The 20787-nt window shown below is 38.1% G+C and overlaps 1 protein-coding gene across 2 annotated transcripts in view; it reads left to right on the top strand.

Moving 5' to 3' along the window:
* MORC4 (MORC family CW-type zinc finger 4) overlaps positions 1-20500 on the top strand; it is a 53194-nt gene extending 32694 nt beyond the window's left edge. The window contains exons 11-17 of one of the 2 annotated variants that reach the window (XM_012645709.1): positions 1479-1607; positions 2919-2987; positions 3391-3442; positions 4857-5029; positions 17834-18527; positions 18827-19072; positions 19568-20500. In XM_012645709.1, the coding sequence (XP_012501163.1) occupies positions 1479-1607; positions 2919-2987; positions 3391-3442; positions 4857-5029; positions 17834-18527; positions 18827-19072; positions 19568-19660 (1456 nt within the window). In that variant the 3' untranslated portion in view covers positions 19661-20500. Of the gene's footprint in view, positions 1-1478; positions 1608-2918; positions 2988-3390; positions 3443-4856; positions 5030-17833; positions 18528-18826; positions 19111-19567 lie in introns of both variants that reach the window. The other variant, XM_012645700.1, reaches the window with a different exon arrangement.
* Positions 20501-20787: the final 287 nt, after the last annotated feature.

Here is a 20787-nt window from a genome sequence, read left to right as displayed (position 1 = left end):
TCCCGAAGTAGCTGGGACTACAGGCATGTGCCACCATGCCCGGCTAGTTTTTTTTTTTTCTATATCTTTTTAGTTGTCCAATTAATTTCTTTCCATTTTTAGTAGAGACGGGGTCTCGCTCTTGCTCAGGCTGGTTTCGAACTCCTGAGCTCAAACAATCCGCCCGCCTCGGCCTCCCAGAGAGCTAGGATTACAGGCGTGAGCCACCACGCCTGGCCTAACCTAAAACAATTTTGATTGAAATATTGTGAACAGGGCGGAGTGTGGTAGCTTATGCCTATAATCCCAGCGCTTTGGGAGGCCAAGGTGGGAGGATTGCTTGAGGCCAGGGGTTTGAGACCAGCCTGGGCAACATAGGGAGACCCCATCTCTACAAAAATAAGAAAAACTAGCTTGGCATGGTGGTACGCGCCTGTAGTCCCACCTACTCGGGAGGCTGAGACAGGAGGATCGCTTGAGCCCAGGAGGTTGAGGCTGCAGTGAGCTATGATGACACTACTGCACTCTAGCCTGGGCAACAGAGTGAGAGACCCTGTCTCAAAAAAAAAAAAAAAAAGAAAGAAAGAAAGGAAGAAATAACTTAAATACGCAAAAATAACAAATTGGTTAAACGCACTTAGTATATCCATTTGATGGAATACTGTGTAGTTATAAAAAACAAGTATAGTTCTAGCAAATGTTAAGGATCAGATAAATGCTATTATTTAAAAATCTAAAGTAACGATGTCCAATTCAAATACAGCTTGTGCCTCATATATAATTTAAAATCTTCTGGTAGTCATGTTAAAAAAGTAAAGAGAAATAGGTTACTACAAATAAGAAAGGAAGACATTCCACTAGCAGTATATAAGAATTTCAGTTCATTCATATCCTTGATACAATTGGACTCTAGCCTGGGCAACAGAGTGAGAGACCCTGTCTCAAAAAAAAAAAAAAAAAGAGAAATATTATAAACAGAAGGTTTTTTTGAGAGGGCAAAAAGTAAAGAGAAATAGGGAGTCTCTGCAGGGAAATGGGGGAGACGTTTTAATGACAGTGTTTCAATGACTCCCATAAATGCATTTTAAACTTGTTACATGATTGGACAGAAGCAAATAAAATAGTTCTATGGTTTTTATTTCTTGGTAATAAAGTAACATATATATAAAATTTTCTCCAAGTTAATAAATTTTAGAGTTAAAATTATCCTATTGTTTGCTTAGAGCAAGAGATTCCAGGATAAAAGTTGACCTCCATAAATGATGGCAGGTCACCATGTTAATACTTGTTATTATTTTTCATATCCATATCTGATTTAGTTCTATTATTATTTTATCTGTTTAGTTCAAAATATATACATTTTAGGCACCTAGACTATAATATTTTTAACACATTTTATATATAAAATTAGGTTTTTTTATTTTTAGGCTATGCCTTTCCAATTAAGACAAAGTACAGAGCTGGGATATACAGTCACACTTCTGTTTTCCTTTATTCAGGAAGATTCCTGACCAGACATGGGTACAGTGTGATGAGTGTCTTAAATGGAGGAAGCTTCCTGGCAATGTTGATCCATCTTCATTACCTGCAAGATGGTTTTGTTATTATAATTCCCATCCAAAGTACAGGTAAGGTTCCAGGACTCAGTATTATGCCTGAATGTAACTCCTGATTTGTCTCTATATTCTAAAACATTTTTCATCTCAAGTCCACACCCTTTGGCCTGGCATTCAAACCCTTATGCTAACTGGCCCCACCTACCTATCCAGCCTTATATTTCATTGTATCTTAACACAAACCCTGCACTTGAGCCCGGCCTGTAGCTTCACTTTCCCACACATGATTACTCTCTCCTCCATGACTTTGATAGCATTTTCCTGTTGCTTGGAATGACCTACATTCTGTCTACCTAGCCAATCATATCCACCTGGGGAGCTTAAGTCTTTCGCGTGATACTTTTTCTGTTGACTATGGTTTATAGTGATTGTACTCTCACTTCTTACAGTATTTGATTCTTGATGTTTGTTCACATACTGCTTTCTATTTTTAGTTGTTTTTCATGTATGTATGCTTTGGTTCTTTATCAGATTGTAAACTCTTTGAGAAAAAAGTATTTATATTCCAGATTGAGTCAATAATTTTCTTCATGTATCTGTGGAATCAATTATACAGTAGTAACTATTGTACATTCAGTGCTGTTTGTTTATGTGTTTGTCTTCCTAATATACCATATGCAGCATCCAACATGTAAATAGTGCCTGGCATATCCATGGGCATTGACTTCAATATAATAGTTTTTTTATTTAACTCAGTAGTCACAAAGTTTTATAATAAGTCATTTTACTTTACTTCAGCTGTGACTTTCTTACAATTCCTTTTCTGCAGGGTACATGCTGATAGAAAAAAGGTGCTAAAATGTATCCATTTTAGGGTAGAAATGCCTAAAATGGAGGAAATTAAATAGATAAAATCTAGATCCATAATGTGTAAGCCATTCCCTCCTATTCTCCAGATATGTCTAAGCTACCTTTCCATGGAAAGTAAATGGGATTGTAAATGGGAACTGAGTGCTTGGAAGTGTCAGTTTTGAGTACTTTATCTCCTGTCTGTTTACACTTAGTCCAGGAGATACAGCTTTCCAGGCTACTTTACCTCCTTATAAAATGGTTGTGACATAGTTTCCAATTGTTATTAATTTTGTTTGTTTCTAGGATTACTTTTGACCATTGAATAAATTTTTTAGTATTTCCTTCAGGTTTTACTCCTAAAATTCTCTTCCTCATGATTTACATATAACAAGGTTTTGTAACATGGGTGGAATCTGAACTCTGTAACGTTAGATGGTTGTTAACCTGCCTGTCATAGTTGTAAGGAGAGTAAAGGGTAAAAGCAAAGGACACATTTTGCTTCCGAAGGATGATGTCTTCTCTGTACTGCAGGAGATGCTCTGTTCCAGAGGAACAAGAACTCATTGATGAAGACCTGTACTTGAGCAAAGCTAAGAAACAGTTGAGTATACATGAGATGGTGCTACCATATCATAGAGTAGAGGAGCCTGACCCTTCCTGATAGGACAGGAGTTTTGAGAAGAGAGATTTTTATTTATTTATGATTTTTATTTCTTAGTGATTTCCCTCCTCACCTCTCTGCTCTCCCAGTTCTTTATTCCTTCTAACCATCTCCTGAACATCTCAACTAGTGATTATCTTTAGTCTCTCTCCCCCTCCCCGTCCTTCCCTCCCTCCCTCTACTCTTTGGTGGGGCACTGGAAATCTCACCCTTAGTCACTCAATGAGGCTCACAGTATTTCTAATTTGGAAGGAACATAATAACCTAAATCTACAATTGGTAATCCATTTCAAACTGAGAAGTTTCACGAGTGAACTAAATAGCACTTTTATCTTCTCCTAGAGATCAAACTGTTGAGAAGAAGAAGATGCCTATAGAAAATGAAAAACACCAGGTGAGAGACAGTGCACACCCTTCCTTTTCTCACACAAAATTTTCCCCAACAGAGGACACAGGTTGAAGGAAGCAGCAATCTTGAAAGCTGCATAGAAATAACAAACAATTTCTTCTGGTGGTCTTTGTTTCATTGGATCTTTTGCTTTTGCTTTGATCCACTGCTACTGATGTTCAGATCACTAAAAATAGAAGAGTCAAATCATTTATTTTCCATATTTGGATTCACTACTGACTCTGGACAGTGTGACTGTCACATTTAGTGTCACAGAAAATTCAGGGTTGTGTTCCATCCTCACATAGGCTGCTCCTGTTGAGTGTCTGGTTTTCCTGTCTCTTTTCTTCCAGGATTCACAGGTGATTTCTTTCTCCTCCCTCTTGGGAAGAAGGGGTAGTTCTTTGTGCCCCTGCCCGATCCCCGCTTTCAGGCTGGCTGGCTTTATAAAGACTCTCTGCTGTTTTGAATTTTCAGGAGCACTGTCTCTCGGACATGGTTGCCCAGCTCCGGACGCTGAAGGGTGCAATAAGGTTGGCCGTCCTTTCAGGGACTCTCCTTTCCTGGCAGCCACCGTAGCACCCATATGTCTTCCCTACCCAACCTTGCCTTTCTGCATGATTTCCCTCTTGACCCTCTTTCCCAGAGAGATCTGCTAGTCGCATGTTAGATTCACCTTCCACCCACTCAATCAGGGTAGGTCAGACTGGTGAGGATAGAGGTGACTGAATACTAATTCTTCTGATATCCTGCCAAGACCCAAGCATATGAATAATCAGGTTTCATACCCTAATGTTTTGGCTTAATAGTCTGATGTAGAGATCGGGAGATTTCCTAGGACTGCCCTCTCCTCATTCAGTTTACCTCCCCTGTATATTCCCTCACCTTTGTCATTCATACCATCTTCATAACCTGGCTCTCCCACAAGATCCAGCTGCATGTCTGTGTGTGTGTGTGTGTGTGTGTGTGTGTGTGTGTGTGTGTGTGTACTATGAATATGTGTTAGTCTCTCGCATGCATTTCTCCAAAACCAGAACAGACACTTGCTGCAATGCTTTTTCCCTCCACCCCGACCCTCATCACAGATCTCAGAGGAGTGAAAACTCTCAGCCTTAAACTGGGTCACAAGAGAGAATTAGACAGTGATTAGAGGGCCTGGGTTTATGTTGGGGGTGGGATGACTCTAGGAGCCAATAAGTGAGTTGGGGGAGGTCTGTTGGTGTCCAGCTGATAAGGTTGATAACTGAACGTGCCTGGGTTCAGTGTTCTAGTGTACATTACTGCGCGCTGTTTGTTTTGTGTAGGAAACAGTTTCTTTTTATTTGGCCAAGCATTCTTTCCTAGCATCAAAAGGATTGACTCATCCTTTGACATTTAGTTTGAATTGGAGATTTTTATAAATCATTTCTTTCTTTTCTAGGTATTCAGTAATCCACCAAAGATCCCTACTGTTCAAGATATGGCTGGATTGAATAACAAGACAACTGGATATGAGGGAATTGATAGCCCTAATGTGCTTCCAGCCATTAGAGAAGAAAGCAGATCACCTCTTCAACTCAAGCCTCTGGATTCCAGTGTTTTTCAGTTTTCCAGGTGACTAGAAAACATAGTCTCTTGTCGATTGTAAGCCTCAAGGTCTATTTTCCCGTAGAGTAAATTGGTATGTTGTACCATGTCTATATTTAGAAGGAGAAACAAAATTTTAGTTTGATAGAATTGTGTGTTGCATATATCCCAAACTTTTCAACATTACAACTGCTGTGTCGAGTCTGTATATTTTTTTGAGGTGATTATTTGCTGATACTCTTTTATGTATTATGTGTTCACATTTTGTAGGCAATCGTGAAAGTGAAATAATGGGCATAACTCTTTGAAAAGCATAAAATACCATACAAATAAGATAATGTTACATAGATAAACATTGTTTCTTTTCTTAAATCTATGGATATTGAAGTTGTCTGGGGACTCATAGGCCTAGCACATGTTGGCCACACATAAAAATAACTATTAGAAATTTGTGCCATTGGGTAAACCTTATCATTTATTGTTTCCTAGAGTAATTATTAGTATACATTTAGTCTTGGGCTTTACTTGTTCATCTTCTAGCACCTCATCAATGTTATTTTGTGAGTCTTCATAACAAGAAAGAGCCTAGCTGTTCTTTTTCTTAAATACCAGGAGTATTTAAAGAACCGAAAGATACGCCTACCCCTATACTGCCATGAGACTGACCCCAATACTTCTAATTATGACTCCTTGCTTTCTCCTCTCTACTGTGCTTCTCACTCTGGTAGGGCCAAGCCATGGGACAGGCACAGAGTTACTTTCTAATAGAAATTTCTGCATTTGTTAGTAATGTGACTATTATATGTGAACTTTTCAGTGACACTTTTCAGTTTGGATATCTTGTTAACATATTGTAGGATAGTCAATGGAATACATAATAGAGTAAAATGACTCCTAGTTTTTTTTCTTTCCCTGATGTTACTTCTTCTCTCCCCGTTTCTTGCTTCTTAGGTTGATCTTCTCAGGCTCTCATGTAGATAAACATCTCTAGAGATGTGCAAGTCCCCTATTCAGTGATTCTTCCACAATTAAGCCCCATAGATATTGGAAGAACCCTGTGACCCCCTGAACATCAGCAAAAGTCTCAAGAAGAAGTAAGCTTTTAGGAGGAGAACTAATAAAGCTCTAAAAGAGTTAAATGAGAATTGGTATGAAATTGTCTAGAACAGTGCCTTGGAATATAGTAGGTCCTCAATAAGTAATGATTGAATTTGAGTCATATTGAAGGAGCAATTTCTAAGATTGAATTGTGTAGCACGGGGGTAAGAAATTAGAGTCTAACCTTAATCTCAGGAGCTTGAGCCTAATTCTACCCTATCCATACTTTTTCAACTTCCATTGCAGGTTGGGAGGGGTGCACAGTAAATGCTAGGTGTTTTTGAAGCATTGTTAGCTCTCCACCTTGGTCTCCTGGAGATGCTCATATATCATCATTACCACTGGAGTATCAGATGCCATCGCTTTTGAAGACTACTATCCTTTTCTTACTATGATCACTTTTCCTTTTTTTCCCAATGTTTCTTTTGTAACTCTCTAGTGGTTTTTGGTAACCGCAAGAGGATTACAAGTGCTAATTTATGAACATACGTTATGAGTGCAATACAATAGAATGTCCATTGGGTGGCATACTTTGTCAGTCCTCTTGGGGATGTTTGTATGAGTGTGGATTGTATGTCAAGAGTGAGGTTTTGGCTGTAGAGGACAGGTAAAGTATACCTTGACCATTCTTGTGTAATTTTAATTTATTGAGAATAAGATTCTTTCAAGAGAAAGAGATACGTGATATGAGATACATGACAGTTGATGCTAATGTCATATGTGTTATGTAAGGTCAGTAAATGATGATTCTGTCATTTCAGGCTACACATATATGGGGGGTTCAGTCTGACTGAGGAGAGTCTGCCTTTTTATGGGGGTAAAATGGAGTTGCCCAAGAGTTTAGTAAAATATACAGGATTTCTGATAAAAACATTGTTAATGGAATAATAGGTTTAATTAAGAGTTATAAAGGTCTACTTTGTTATTATTAAAACCTGATGCTGATAAGGATCCTTGGGTCATGTAGTTGGCTTACTAACTCCAGATAAAATAAAGCCTACACTATCCAAGAAAACTTTAAGAAGTTCTAGTGGGATAAGTTAGCAGGGATTCCAGAAGTGTTACTGGCAACTGCTTTGTGAGTCTCACAAATCTAGCAAAGGGAGGAGATTACCTGCAATAAAGAACAGGTTCAACCAGTATGTAAGCAGACATAACCTTTTAGGGGAAGACAGCTTATTTCTATTAAAGGAAATAATCCCTTTCTGTTCATTCATTCTACATATATAGTCATGCACCACATAACAATATTTTAGTCAACGACAGACCACATGTACAACAATAGTCCCATAAGATCACAATACCACATTTTTATTGTACATATCTAAACATTTTTCTATGTTTAGATACACAAATACTTACCATTGTGTTATAATTATATGCTGTACAGGTCTGTAGCCTAAGAACAATAGGCAATACAATATAGCATAAGTACATAGTAGGCTATACCATCTAGGTTTGTGTAAGTAGACTACAATGATCGCATGATGACAGAATCACCTAATGATTCATTTCTCAGAATGTATCCCCATCATTAAGCTACACATGACTGTATTTGAATGCTTACTGTATGAAAGACACTGTTTCTAGGGTAGTGATAGGATCAAAGATGAAGGAGCTCAGTCAAAGTTTTATATGTGAGTATCCCCAGTACATGCTAGTTCTCTTATACAAAATAAGATTTAAAATAACCAAAAGCATATGGACAAAGGCAAGAATTAGTGGCTGTAATTTATTTGGATATTTAGATATTTTGAGTTAAGCTATATGTCAAAGGCTAATTAGTTTGTGTTTTCAAAGGATAACCAAAAAAAATCTGAATTACACTGTAATGGTGAAGGAAGAGGATAGAATTCTAATACATTTAAAGGAATGTTTGAAATAACAAACAAGGGGTAGAAATAGAAGAATAGTATTACAAATAAATATGGTTAATTCAGGGGCCAGTATTAACACTTAAAAATATGATCTGGGAGCATGACTTCTGGAATGGAAAAATGAGCATAGTGGACTCTCACCAACAAATAGCCATTTAACTTGAAAAAAAATTTTTAAATCAAAGTTTCTAGAAATTGTCCCAGAGGCACACAGAAAATGGAGAAATATTAATTTAAGAAAATCTACTAGATCTCAGAAAGAACAGCAAGAGTCAGTGGCATTTGAACCACAAACCTGCTCCTACCGACCTCCAAACTCTGTTCTATGAAAACTACTCAAAGGAGTTCTAATCTAGGTGGGTGTGGTCAAGAAAATGAGGACTCCCTCTTCCCCTAGTTCCCTATCTAGAACTGTGGTTTTACTCAGGAGGGACAAGCCTCTGCTTTTCTCATCTACTCCAGTTCTGCTTTGTAGAAGCTCTATTACAGGCGGACCCAAGAAGACTCTTCTCCCACCCAACCTTCTCTTCCCCCACACGGCGCAAGAACAGCAAGCCAATAATACTTTGTTCCTGTTGCTCCAGCCTGAGCTTGATCATAGGTCAGAAGTTTATGCTGGATGAAGCAAGCCAAAAATTACACCAGCACCCATTCATAAAGAAGAGATTTCACTCTGGGAGAAGTGTGCCACTGTCCTTGTCTCCAGCTCTTGTACAGTGTTCCAGAGGATCTGCTTAGAGAGGGGTCCTTAAGGATGAAGAACTCCACAGCTCTACCTGAAGGGCCTGACTTTATGTGGAATAGAACATGAAGAATTCCATACTTAAGGGCATTGTCAAAAATAATGGAAATCTTAGTGGAAAACAATTAAGAGTGTGCTCATAACTCCATGATACAAGTTGCAGCAAGCAAAATGACCAAGCAATGAGAAGTTTGGTAACAGAGAATCAGGGAAAGAAAGTCAGAAAGAGTGTTCCTGGGATTATAATCAATTTTGGGTATCTGGAAGGATGTTCATAAACACAAGACTATACTCACTCAGAAGCAATTGGAGCAGGACATAAGTTGGACTTGAAAGCAGTCCCCAAGCTGTATACAGATCAAACAACAAAGAACAGGAGCCTCACTGGCACTAGAGGCTTAAGCACAACCTCTGAACAACCACTTGGTGAACAATAAGCTACTCTCACCAGGGGCAACTCCTGGGAAGCCAGGCTTAAAAACAAAATCACAGGCCGGGTGCGGTGGCTCACGCCTGTAATCCTAGCTCTCTGGGAGGCCGAGGCGGGTGGATTGTTTGAGCTCAGGAGTTCGAAACCAGCCTGAGCAAGAGCGAGATCCCGTCTCTACAAAAAATAGAAAGAAATTATCTGGACAACTAAAAATATACAGAAAAAATTAGCCGGGCATGGTGGCACATGTCTGTAGTCCCAGCTACTCGGGAGGCTGAGGCAGGAGGATCGCTTGAGCCCAGGAGTTTGAGGTTGCTGTGAGCTAAGATGACGCCACGGCACTCTAGCCTGGACAACACAGTGAGACTCTGTCTCAAAAAAAAAAAAAAACAAAAAACGAAAAACAAAATCACACACATCCCTAGCAATGTGGAAGATTGTGTGCATGCTCGAGGCTGTGCCCTCTCGGGGGTGATTGATGGGGAAAATCCAAGCTATTAGTACCTGGCTGAATATGGGACAGAAACAAATTCCTTGAACTTTGATAGTAGCCTCCAAGCCACATACGCATCTAATGGTAAGGGGTGAAAATCTAACTGGCTGACGGGGCTTAAGCATAATCTTTAACTAATAAGTGGCCTATGCTGAACCAGGGATAAACCCTAGATTGCCAGGTAAAAAATTAAAATCAAGAAAAATATCTGAGCAAGGACATCAGAGGCTGCACATTGCAGGGGAAGTAGACTTCATGGAGTCAGTTTAGCCAAGTCACTAAATAAACAACCAAGCAAACAACAAAATCAGTGTCCCAGGGAGGAGGAATCAGTATCTAGAATTGCTATACTATATTATACTATATTATCTATATTCTCTATCTATATATTACCTATATTATCTAATAAAATGTCGAGTTGTCAACAAAAAGTAATGAGACATGCAAAGAAACAGCAAAATGTGACCTGTACATGGGGGTGGGGGGAAGCAGGCAATAGAAACTGCTCTTGAAGAGACCCAGATATTGAATTTATCAAAGATTTCAAAGCAGCCATTATAAATATGTTCGAAGAACTAAAGGAGACCATGTCTGAAGAATTAAAGAAGGTATGATGACAATGTCTCGAGAATATCAATAAAGGGACAGAAATTACAAAAAGAACCAAATGGAAATTCTGGGGGTGAAAAGTACAATAACCAACATAAATTATTTAAAGGGACTCAACAGCACATTAGAGTTGGAAGAAGAAAAAATCAGCAAACTTGAAGATAGATCAGTTATAGATTATGCAATCTGAAGAACAGAGCAGAAAAAAATGAAGAAAAATGAACAGAGCCTCAGAGAAATATGGAACGCCATCAAGTACTCCAAAATATGTATAAGAGGAGTATAAGGCAGAGAGAGAGAGAAAAAAAAAGAGGTAAAAAGAATATTCAAAGAAATTAGGCTGAAAACTTTCCAAAATTGATGAAAAATTTTAATCTACACATCTAAGAGGCTCAACAAACTCAAAATAGGATAAATGCAAAGAGATTCACAGCCAAACACACCATAGGGAAATTATTGAAAGGAGAAGAAAAGATCTTAAAAGCAGAAAGAGAAAATGATTTATCATGTATAAGAGAACCCCAATAAGATTAAAAGCTGAGTTCTCATCAGAAATAATGGAAACCAGAAGGCAGTGGGATGACATATTCAAAGTACTGAATGAAAGGCTGTCAATTAACAATCTTAAATTCAGTAAAACTGTCCTTAGGAAGTGAAGGTAAAATAAACAGATTCCCAGATAAGCAAAAGCTGACAGAATTTGTTGTTCGCAGACCTTCCTTACAAGAAATACTAAGGAAAGTTCCTTAAGGCGAAAAGCACAGTAATCTGAATTGACATGAAAAAGCAACAAGTGCTTGTAAAGGTAACTCTATAATTAATTATGAAGGATAGTATATTTGCATATTTTTTCTTCTTTCTATTCTTAACTGACTTAAAGAATAATTACATAAGCAATGCATATTTGTGCATAATTACATATATGTATATCATTTATCAGTGGCCTTATATACAAATGTAAACTATTTGACAATAGCAGCACAAAGTAGGTGGATCGGAGCAAAGCTCTATTGGAGTAAAGAAATGATACCAGAGAGTAACTCAGACCCACAGTCATAAATGAAGACAATAAAAAATGGTAAATAAGGTTAATACAGGAAACTATATAAATATGTACTTGCTCTGCTTTCTTCTCTTGGCTTCCTCAAAAGATGTAACATTGCATAAAGTAATAATTACAGCAGTATATTAGATTTATAAATGTACTAGAAAATATCCACATAACATAAAATGAAGGAACAGTAAAGGAGAGAAACTAAGACATGAAACATACAGAAAATAAAAAACTAGATAACAGATAATAAATTCTACCATATCAATAACATAAAATGTGACTGGATTAAACAATCCAATCAAAAGACAGATATCAGATTGGATTTGTTTTAAATATCCAAATATGCTATTAATATTTATGGGAAACACACTTTAGATTCAAAGATACAAATAGGTTGAAAGTTAAAGGATGGAATAAGATATACTATGCAAACAGCAGCCATAAGAGAGCTGAGATGGTTATATTAATATTAGAAAAAATAGACTTTTAAACAAAAAAGTGTTATTAGATATAAAGAGGGACATTTCATAATGATAAAGTCCATCAGGAAGATATAATAACTATATCCGTATGTGGGCCTAAGTACAGAGCCCCCAAATTACACAAAGCAAAAGCAAATAGAATTGAAGAGAGAAGTAGACAAGTCAACAATGAGACTTCAATACCCCATTTTCACTAATGGATATGATAACTTGGCAGAAGATCAACAAGGAAATAAAAGACTTGAAAAACACTATGAACTAAGTAGACCTGACTTACATGGAGAAAACTTCACCCAACAACAGCACGATACATATTCTTCTCAAGTGCACGTGCAGTATTGTCCAGGATAGACCATATGTTAGGCCATAAAACAACTCTCAATGAATTTAAAAGGATTGTTACCATACAAGGATGTTCTTCAACCGCAATAGAATTAAATTAGAAGTCAACAACCTAAGGAAATTCGGGAAATTCACAAATATGTGGAAATTAAATGACATACTTCAAAATAACAAGTGGGTAAAAGAAAAACATCACAAGGGGAATTAGAAAATATCTTGAAAGGATGAAAATGAAAACAAAATATACCAAGACTTATGGGATGAAGCTAAAGAAGTACTCAGAGGGAAAATTGTATTCATAAAAGTTTACATTAAAATTGAAGAAAGATGTCAACTCCTATTTTAAAAAACTACAAAAACAAGAGCAAACTCAAAGCAAGCAGAAGGCAGGAAACAGTAAAGATTAGAATGGAAATGAAATAGGAAGATAGGAAAAAAATAGAGGAAATCAGTAAAACCAGAAGCTGGTTCCTTGAAAAGAACAACAAAAATTAAGAAAACAATTAAACAATTCCATGTATAATAGCTTCAAAAGTAAAATATTTCAGAATAAATTTAATAGAAGTACAAACGAGACTTTTATACCAAAAACTACAAAATATTGTTGAAGGAAATTATAGATGACCTAAGTAAATGGAAAGATGGTTCATCTTTGTGGATCAGAAGATTTAATATTGTTAAAATGGCAGTACTCTTAAATTAATTTACAGATTTGATACAGTCCCTATCAAAATACCAGCTAGCTTTTCTGTAGTAATCAACAACCCGACCATAAAATTCATATGAAAATGTCAGGGATATAGAATAGTCAAAACAATCTTGAAAGAGAAGAAAGTTGAAGGACTTACATTAATACTTCCCTACAGTAATCAACAGTACAGCTACAGTAATCAAGAAAGTATGGTATTGGTATAAGGAATAGACATATACATCAATGGAACAGTCAAGAAATATACCCTTATATTTTTGGTCACTGGATTTTTGGCAAAGGTGCCAAGGCAACAGGTCAATGAGGAAAAGAACAGACTTTTTTTTCTCTTTTTTTTAGAGATGGGGTCTTGCTTTGTCTCCCAGGCTAGGGTGTAGTGACATGATCATACCTCACTGCAGTGTCAAACTCTTAGGCTCAAGGGATCCTCCTGCCTCAGCCCCCTGAGTAGCTGGGACGACAGGTGTGCAGGTGTGCGCCACCACACCCAGCTAAATTTTTTTTTTGTGACAGGTCTCACTATGTTGCCCAGGTTGGTCTTGAACTCCTGGCCTCAAGTGATCCCTGCTCCTCAGCCTCCTGAGTTGCTAGTATTACAGGTGTGAGCCACCATGCCTGGCTCAAGAAAAGTATTTTGAGTAAATGGTGCTGTGACAACTGGATATCCACATGCAATAAAATAAAATTGAGTCCCCACTTCACACTATATACAAAATTTAATTCCAAATGACTCACAGATCTAAATGTAAGAGCTAGAACTATAAAAATATTAGAAAATACATGGGAGTATACCTTTGTGATATTGTATTATGCTATAGTTTCTTAGATATGACACTAAGGGGTCATATGTTGGGCCAGGCATAGTTAGTGGCTCATGCATATAATCCTAGCACTTTGGGAGGCTGAGGCAGGTGGATCACTTGAGCCCAGGAGTTTAAATTTGCAGTGAGCTGTGATGACAACCACTGCACTCTAGCCTGGGCAACAGAGCAAGACCCTGTCTCAAAAAAAAAAGTTAAATTGGCCTGCATAAAAATTAAAAATGTTAGAGCTACAAAGGACACTATTAAGAAAATGAAAAGACCACCCACAGGATGGGAGAGTAACTTTGGAAATACTATATTTGATAAGGGATTGGTATCCAGAATATATAGAAACTATTACAACTCACTAATAAAAAGACAAACAACCCAATTAAAAATATATAAAGGATCTGCATAGAAATATCTTTATAGAAGATAAACAAATGACCAATAAGTACATGAAAAGATGCTCAACATCACTAGCCGTTAAGGAAATGCAAATCAGCCAAAATGAGCTGCTACTTCACACCCACTAGGATGGCTGTAATCAAAAAGATGGACAATAAAAAGTGTCAGTGAGCATGTGGCAAAATTGGTACCCTCATGCATGGCTGGTATAAATGCAAAGTGTTGCAGCTGCTTCGGAAAACAGTCTGGCAGTTCCACAAAACATTAAACAGTTACTGTATGACCCAGTAGTTCACAAAACATTAAACAGTTACTGCATGACCCAGCAGTTCACAAAACATTAAACAGTTACTGCATGAGCCAGTAGTTCACAAAACATTAAACAGTTACTGCATGACCCAGTAGTTCCACTACTAAGATTATACCCAAGAAAACTAAAAACGTATATCCATGTAAAAACTTGTATAGAGATGTTTATAGCAGCATTATTCACAGTAGCCAAAAAGTGGAAACAACCTAAATGTCCAACAGCTGATGAATGGGTAAGTAAACTGTGGCGTATCTGTACAATGGAATATTATTCAGCTGTAGAAAGGAACGAAATACTGATACATGCTACGATGTGGATGAACCTTGCAAACATTATATTAAGGGAAAGAAGCCAGATACAAAAGACTATATATTGCATGATTCCATTTATATGAAATGCCTAGAATAGGCAAATCTATAGGGACAGAAAGTAGATGAGTGGTTGCATAGAGGTAGGTGGAGGCATAGAAAGTGACTGCTAATGGGTAGGAGGTTTCTTTAGGGATGATGCAAATTTTCTAAACAGATTGTGGTGATGGTTACACCACTCTGTGAGTATACTAAAACCACTGAATTGTACACTTTAAATTAATTTGTCATTTTTATCTCAACAAAGATGTTTAAAAATGTATCATATGGAAGAAGTACATATGCACTGTAAAAAGGACCGTGTTTTTTGGTCCTTATTCCTGACTTAAACATAGCAGACAATATCTGTGGAATGAGGGAGTAAAAAAATAATGAAATATTTCCTAATTTGAGTACAGCATTCTCAGTCTTGGTTAGTGAAATACTAAACTGATATGGTCAAATATAGAAACCTCTCAAAAAGCATTTTGAAGGAGCAGAAGCATGGTATATGTGTATGTTTTGAGAAAATGTAAAATACCTAAAAGAAAATTCAAAATGTACCTATGAAGTGACAGTGGAGGAATATGACAGAGCAAAAAGAAATGAGAAGAAACTATGTAGTTGGAAAAAGAATTCCTGTTATGTAAAACCCCTAATTAATCTTTACTAAATGAGTAAATACAAGTCTGGTCTCAGAATTGGCTCTTAGAGGGAAGAGCCAGACTCTCTGGAGAAGTATAGAGCCAATAAGTAAAATCTGCTTATTTTCTCTCATTCACATAATGGTTCTTTTTTGATTGCCTCTTATGTGAACATTTTGTTTCCTCATCCTCATCTAGCACAGTTAGTTAAGCTGCCTTCTGTCAAGGAGCTTATACTTTTATAAGGTGCTTTAAGACACACACACACACACACACACACACACAGGGTACAAAGTTATGCATGTCATAAGAGAGTACTGAAGTGCTATAGGAATTTAGACATACAGTGTTAGGGAGAAGGGGATTCCAGTCAAAAGGAGCAGCATAAGAAATCACAGGGCATCCAGTTTGGTGTTTGTGAAGAGAATAATGAGAGATAAAGCCAGGGTTAAATTATGTCCCAGCTCTGCTACTTACTAGCTACATTGAGATAGTTACTTAACCTCTTCCTGAGCATCCTCTTAAAACAGTGGAGATAGTAATACCACCTACTCCATGGTTATTGGGAGAATTAGATGAGACAATACACATTAAGCACGTCTCACGCTGTCTGGCACACAGTAAGTGCTCAATAAATGTTTCCTATGTTTTCACATGGAAAAGTTTGAATGCCAAGCTAAGACATACGAGCTTTTATTTTTTGGGAGCAATAAACTTCAAATTGAGGAGTACCATAATCAGAGCAATGCTTTTAGGAAAATTAACTTGGCAGTGAGTGATCTGGAGGTTAGAGAAGGGGAGACCAGAGACTGGAGGAAGCCATTGCAGTAATCCAGGAGAGATAACGAGAGCTTGAATTTGACTATTGATAAAATAAAATTACTATATAAAACTATAAAAATTACTAACAGTTTTCTGGTGTTATAACACATGTAGGAAACATAGGAGAGGGAACAGATTTGAAGGGCAAATTGAAAGGTTGGCTTTATATATACTGAGTTTGAGTGGACCTCCAGGAAGAAATGTGTTGACAGGCAGTTAGAAATTTAGTACTGGAGGTCAGGGCTTGGGAGAAAGTGGGAGTTGTCCAAAGGTTGTAGCCAAAAGTTTATATGGGATTACCAAAGAGAAGAAATACAGGGACACAAGAGAAGATAGTTAAGGACAGAACCCTCAGAGGTGGGAAAATGAAGAGAAGGCAAATAATGTGACTTTAATTGTCTCTCATAAAACTTTGTTGTTGATATCTAGTATTATATCCCTTTCTTTCATACCTGCCAACTTATTGCTTTGCTATCTTCCTCGGTACCACAGCTAAATGGACCATCTGTAGTGCCCTTATACATGTTTAAAGATGAATATATTTGTTCTTACATAGCCCCTAAGTCCTTTTGCTTTTCCCCTGAGTCGAACACAACAAGTTGCATTAAGACAGACCAGTTGTATTTTTGAAGAACATGTGGGGCATTATAAGAAGCTAAGGTTTGATTTGTCTTCTCAGAAATTGCAGAGAAATATGGACAGCCTAGAGGACAGGTAGGATGAGGGGGCTAATAATATGCCTGACTCTTTCTCATTGAAAATTTGAAAGTTGATTTTTACCTTGAAATTTCTTTGTTATCCAGAGAGAGGGCAGAATAGTTAGTTACAAGGTTAAAATAGGGTTCCCATCCTGCTGCGTAAAATAAAATTGCCTATGGATTTCTCTGGTGACAGTTATTTTGTTAGTTCCTTCAACCATTAGTGCATATAGCAGCCAAAAATGGAAGGTGATTTGAGGCCATCACCCTGGGCTATCCTGAAGAACAGAGAGAGTACTGGCTTGTGCCTGAGCTCTGGGAGTTCTTTGGTCACAAAGGGAAATGACTTGAATTGGCCGATTTACTTTCTTTGTTTCTGACTAGGGCCCTGTGTTTTAATTAACTTTTACAAGTGAATAATGGGCAATAGCCACAATCCAGCGGGCTGGCAAAGGAATTGTATGGTGCTGTGCTGCAATATAAAAAGTGTGTATTTAAGTCCTTGATACTGGAAAGTTTTCCGTGATGCTGTAAAATTAACAAGCTGGCTCTATTCTCCGCATACTCCACTAGGATTTTTATGACCTTTTAATCTCATTCTTAAATTAGGGGATTTTGTGTGTGTTTTGTTTGTCTTCGTTTACTTGCACATTCAGGAAATATCTAACTTGGGTTGGTTTGAATCCTATTTTTAGAATTCTTACCAAGGTAAACCTAGTCCTGCTATCCAGATGCTGGCCTCCTACGCACCTTTCAACTTCACCTCTCCCTTAACACCAGTTGCTAACTCAGCCAATTGCATGAGCAAAGGGGTTGAGCCTTGGGGGTAAAGTTTTATTCCTAACCTGAAATGATCTGTGGGTAACATCTAGAGGCAATTTTAATATGGGAAATTTGAGGAGGGGCTCCATAGTCTAAGAACATAATTGTGATAGCTTACAATTTAATTTCCTCTTCTTGCAGTAAGTACAAATGGCTCCTAGGCGAGGAACCTGCGGAGAAACGAAGAAGGCTCCAGAATGAGCTGATAGTACCTCCTTTACATTATTCCGTGCCTGGTCCTTACAAGAGGGTGGAGGCAGCTGTTGCCTACCCAGAAGGGGAGAACAGCCATGATAAATCCAGTTCTGAGAGAAGTACACCACCATACCTTTTCCCAGAATACCCAGAAGCAAACAAGAGTACAGATCAGAGTAGGGATGTTCCAGTTCTGTATCCGGGGGCCCAAGACCAACGCCAGGGGTCCTTGCTTCCTGAAGAATTAGAAGATCAGATGCCAAGATTAGTAGCAGAAGAATCTAACAGAGGTAGCACAAACATAAACAAAGAAGAAGTGAACAAGGGACCTTTTGTAGCTGTTGTCGGTGTTGCCAAAGGTGTTAAAGATTCAGGAGCTCCCATTCAGCTTATCCCTTTTAACAGAGAGGAGCTTGCTGAGAGAAGAAAAGCAGTTGAGTCCTGGAACCCAGTGCCTTATTCTTCTGTGGCCTCTGCTGCAGTCCCTGCTGCAGCCGTTGGAGAGAAAGGAAGAGGCTATGAGGAGAGTGGAGGTTGTAATACACCAAAGGTGAAGAACCAGAGAGAGCTGGAAGAATTGAAGAGAACTACAGAAAAATTGGAACGTGTTTTGGCCGAAAGGAATTTGTTGCAGCAAAAGGTTAAGACAATACCTTACTGGGGATAAGACATCATTGTAACCAAGGGACTGGGTATTGGGGCTCTAATGATTTCATGTTCTGAGGCCTTTAAACAGTTCATTGAACTATTCTGTGGTGTATTACAGATGGAATGAACCGTAATAGGCTTCTTTCCCATATTTTGGGATTGAAAAGGTCCATAAGTAAAGGAGTATGTATAGTGGAATCACAGGGTAATTATATTAGGAAGAGTTTTGGGCAGTCTCTTTAGCTTTCAGTAGTGTGTGGGGTCATTGAATTTCTGTTTCTTGGCCTGCAGGTGGAGGAGTTAGAACAGGAGAGGAATCACTGGCATTCTGAATTCAAGAAAGTCCAACACGAATTGGTGACCTACAGTACCCAGGAGACAGAAGGCTTGTATTGGAGCAAGAAACACATGGGTTATCGCCAGGCTGAATTCCAGATTCTGAAAGCTGAGCTAGAAAGAACCAAAGAGGAAAAGCAAAAATTAAAAGAGAAACTGAAGGAGACAGAGACACACCTGGAAATGCTGCAGAAGGCTCAGGTCTCCTACCGGACCCCAGAGGGAGATGACCTAGAAAGGTTAATTACTAGGGTTTAGCTATCAGCTTGTGAGTGCTAATGGGAAGCATCCCTTAGGACCCCCAGTTACTAGTTACCATTATTTTCTATAATAAATTTGTTGTTCTTCTTACATTGGAAAAAATAAATTGTTTTAAAACTTACCAAGTAGGTTTGGATTTCCATATCAAATGAGAGACTTGTGAAAATATAAGGTAATGTTATATTTGTAATTTATGTTACCGTTAGACAAGGGAGGAAGCCTTAATTCATAGGCCACCAAGGACTGAGTAATTACTTCTTAGAAAGCTGCAGCCAGTCTCCCTGTGCTTGGTGGCATTGTGCTTTCTTCTTCTTTCCAGCTAATGGAAACATAATTGTTGAGAGATGTAGGCCCAATTTGAAGGGGCTTCATTTTATTCTGTTGGCTAATGACTTCATGTCATCTCTTCTCCTGCCCCCTCACTCCATCATACAGGGCTTTGGCACAGCTTACGCGGCTGCGTATCCACGTCAGCTATCTCCTTACTTCTGTCCTCCCTCACTTGGAGCTTCGAGAGATCGGGTATGACTCAGAACAAGTGGATGGGATCCTGTACACAGTGCTGGAGGCAAATCACATTCTGGACTGAGCACCAGACTCTATAGACTCTTCTGTACCCTTTTCTTTGGTATCCTTCTCTTCTCCTCTCCTCTCCTCTCTCTCTCTTCTCCTCTCTCCTCTCCTCTCCTCTCTTCTCGCTCCCCCACCCCATGTCTCTCTCTTTCTCTCTCACCTTTATGCCTTATATAGAGATTCTTCATGTAAATCCTGGCTCTTAATCAGTCTGCTTCTTATTCGGTTTTGGTATGGAGAAAGAGGCCAGTTAAATAGGCTTTCAAGAGTCTAGGAACAGAAAAGCAATACTCACCAAGCTAGGTGACCCAAAAGCTTTAATTTTCATGACCTAGATACTTGGCCTATTTCATATCCTTTCTGAAATGGTTTGTATTCATTTAGGTTAAATCAGTCAGCAAATACTGGGTCCAATGTACCAGGTGTTTTGGAATAAGCCAAGAAGTATAACTCAATGGTTTCGGCCTTCAAAGATCTAACAATCTAGTTGGAAATACGGGACATATACCAACTTAACTGTACACAGAAGTGTCTGATGTATACAAGTGAGTGGTACAAACATGACATAGGAGATCTTGGGTGAGGGGAATTTCAAGAAAGACATCACACCAGAAAGGGAACCTAAATTGAGGTTTAAAGAATGAGCATGAACACACTGTTAAGGAGTGTTCTTTAGGTGGTAGGACTATGGTTGATGTTTTTTTCTTCTTCCTATCTTCCTGCCTTTTTCAAATTTTCTGTAATAAACTTGTTGTTCTTCTTACATTGCAAAAAATAAATTGTTTTTAAAAATATTGAGTAGGCTTGGATTTGGATATCAAATGAGAGACTTGTGAAAATATAAGGTAATGTTATATTTGTAATTTATGTTACCGTTAGCATTGCCTCTGGAAGAACAGCATAAATGAAAGCTCAGGAAAATTCAGAATGTGAAAAATGCATTTGGTAGGAGTGGTGGGGTAATGTAAAGGGAACTAAGGTTAAATCATGACCCACCTACCACCCACCCCCCTTGGCATTTGCATTTTAATAAGGGATTCTTGGGGAAAAAACTTAAAGCCTCAAATTTTGAAAATATGTAT

This window comes from Propithecus coquereli, unplaced genomic scaffold (genome assembly GCF_000956105.1).
Source record: "Propithecus coquereli isolate 6110/MARCELLA unplaced genomic scaffold, Pcoq_1.0 Scaffold104, whole genome shotgun sequence".
Classification (NCBI taxonomy): domain Eukaryota; kingdom Metazoa; phylum Chordata; class Mammalia; order Primates; family Indriidae; genus Propithecus; species Propithecus coquereli.
The sequence above is the reverse complement of the archived record's forward strand: the minus strand, read 5'-3'. Positions and strand labels throughout refer to the sequence as shown.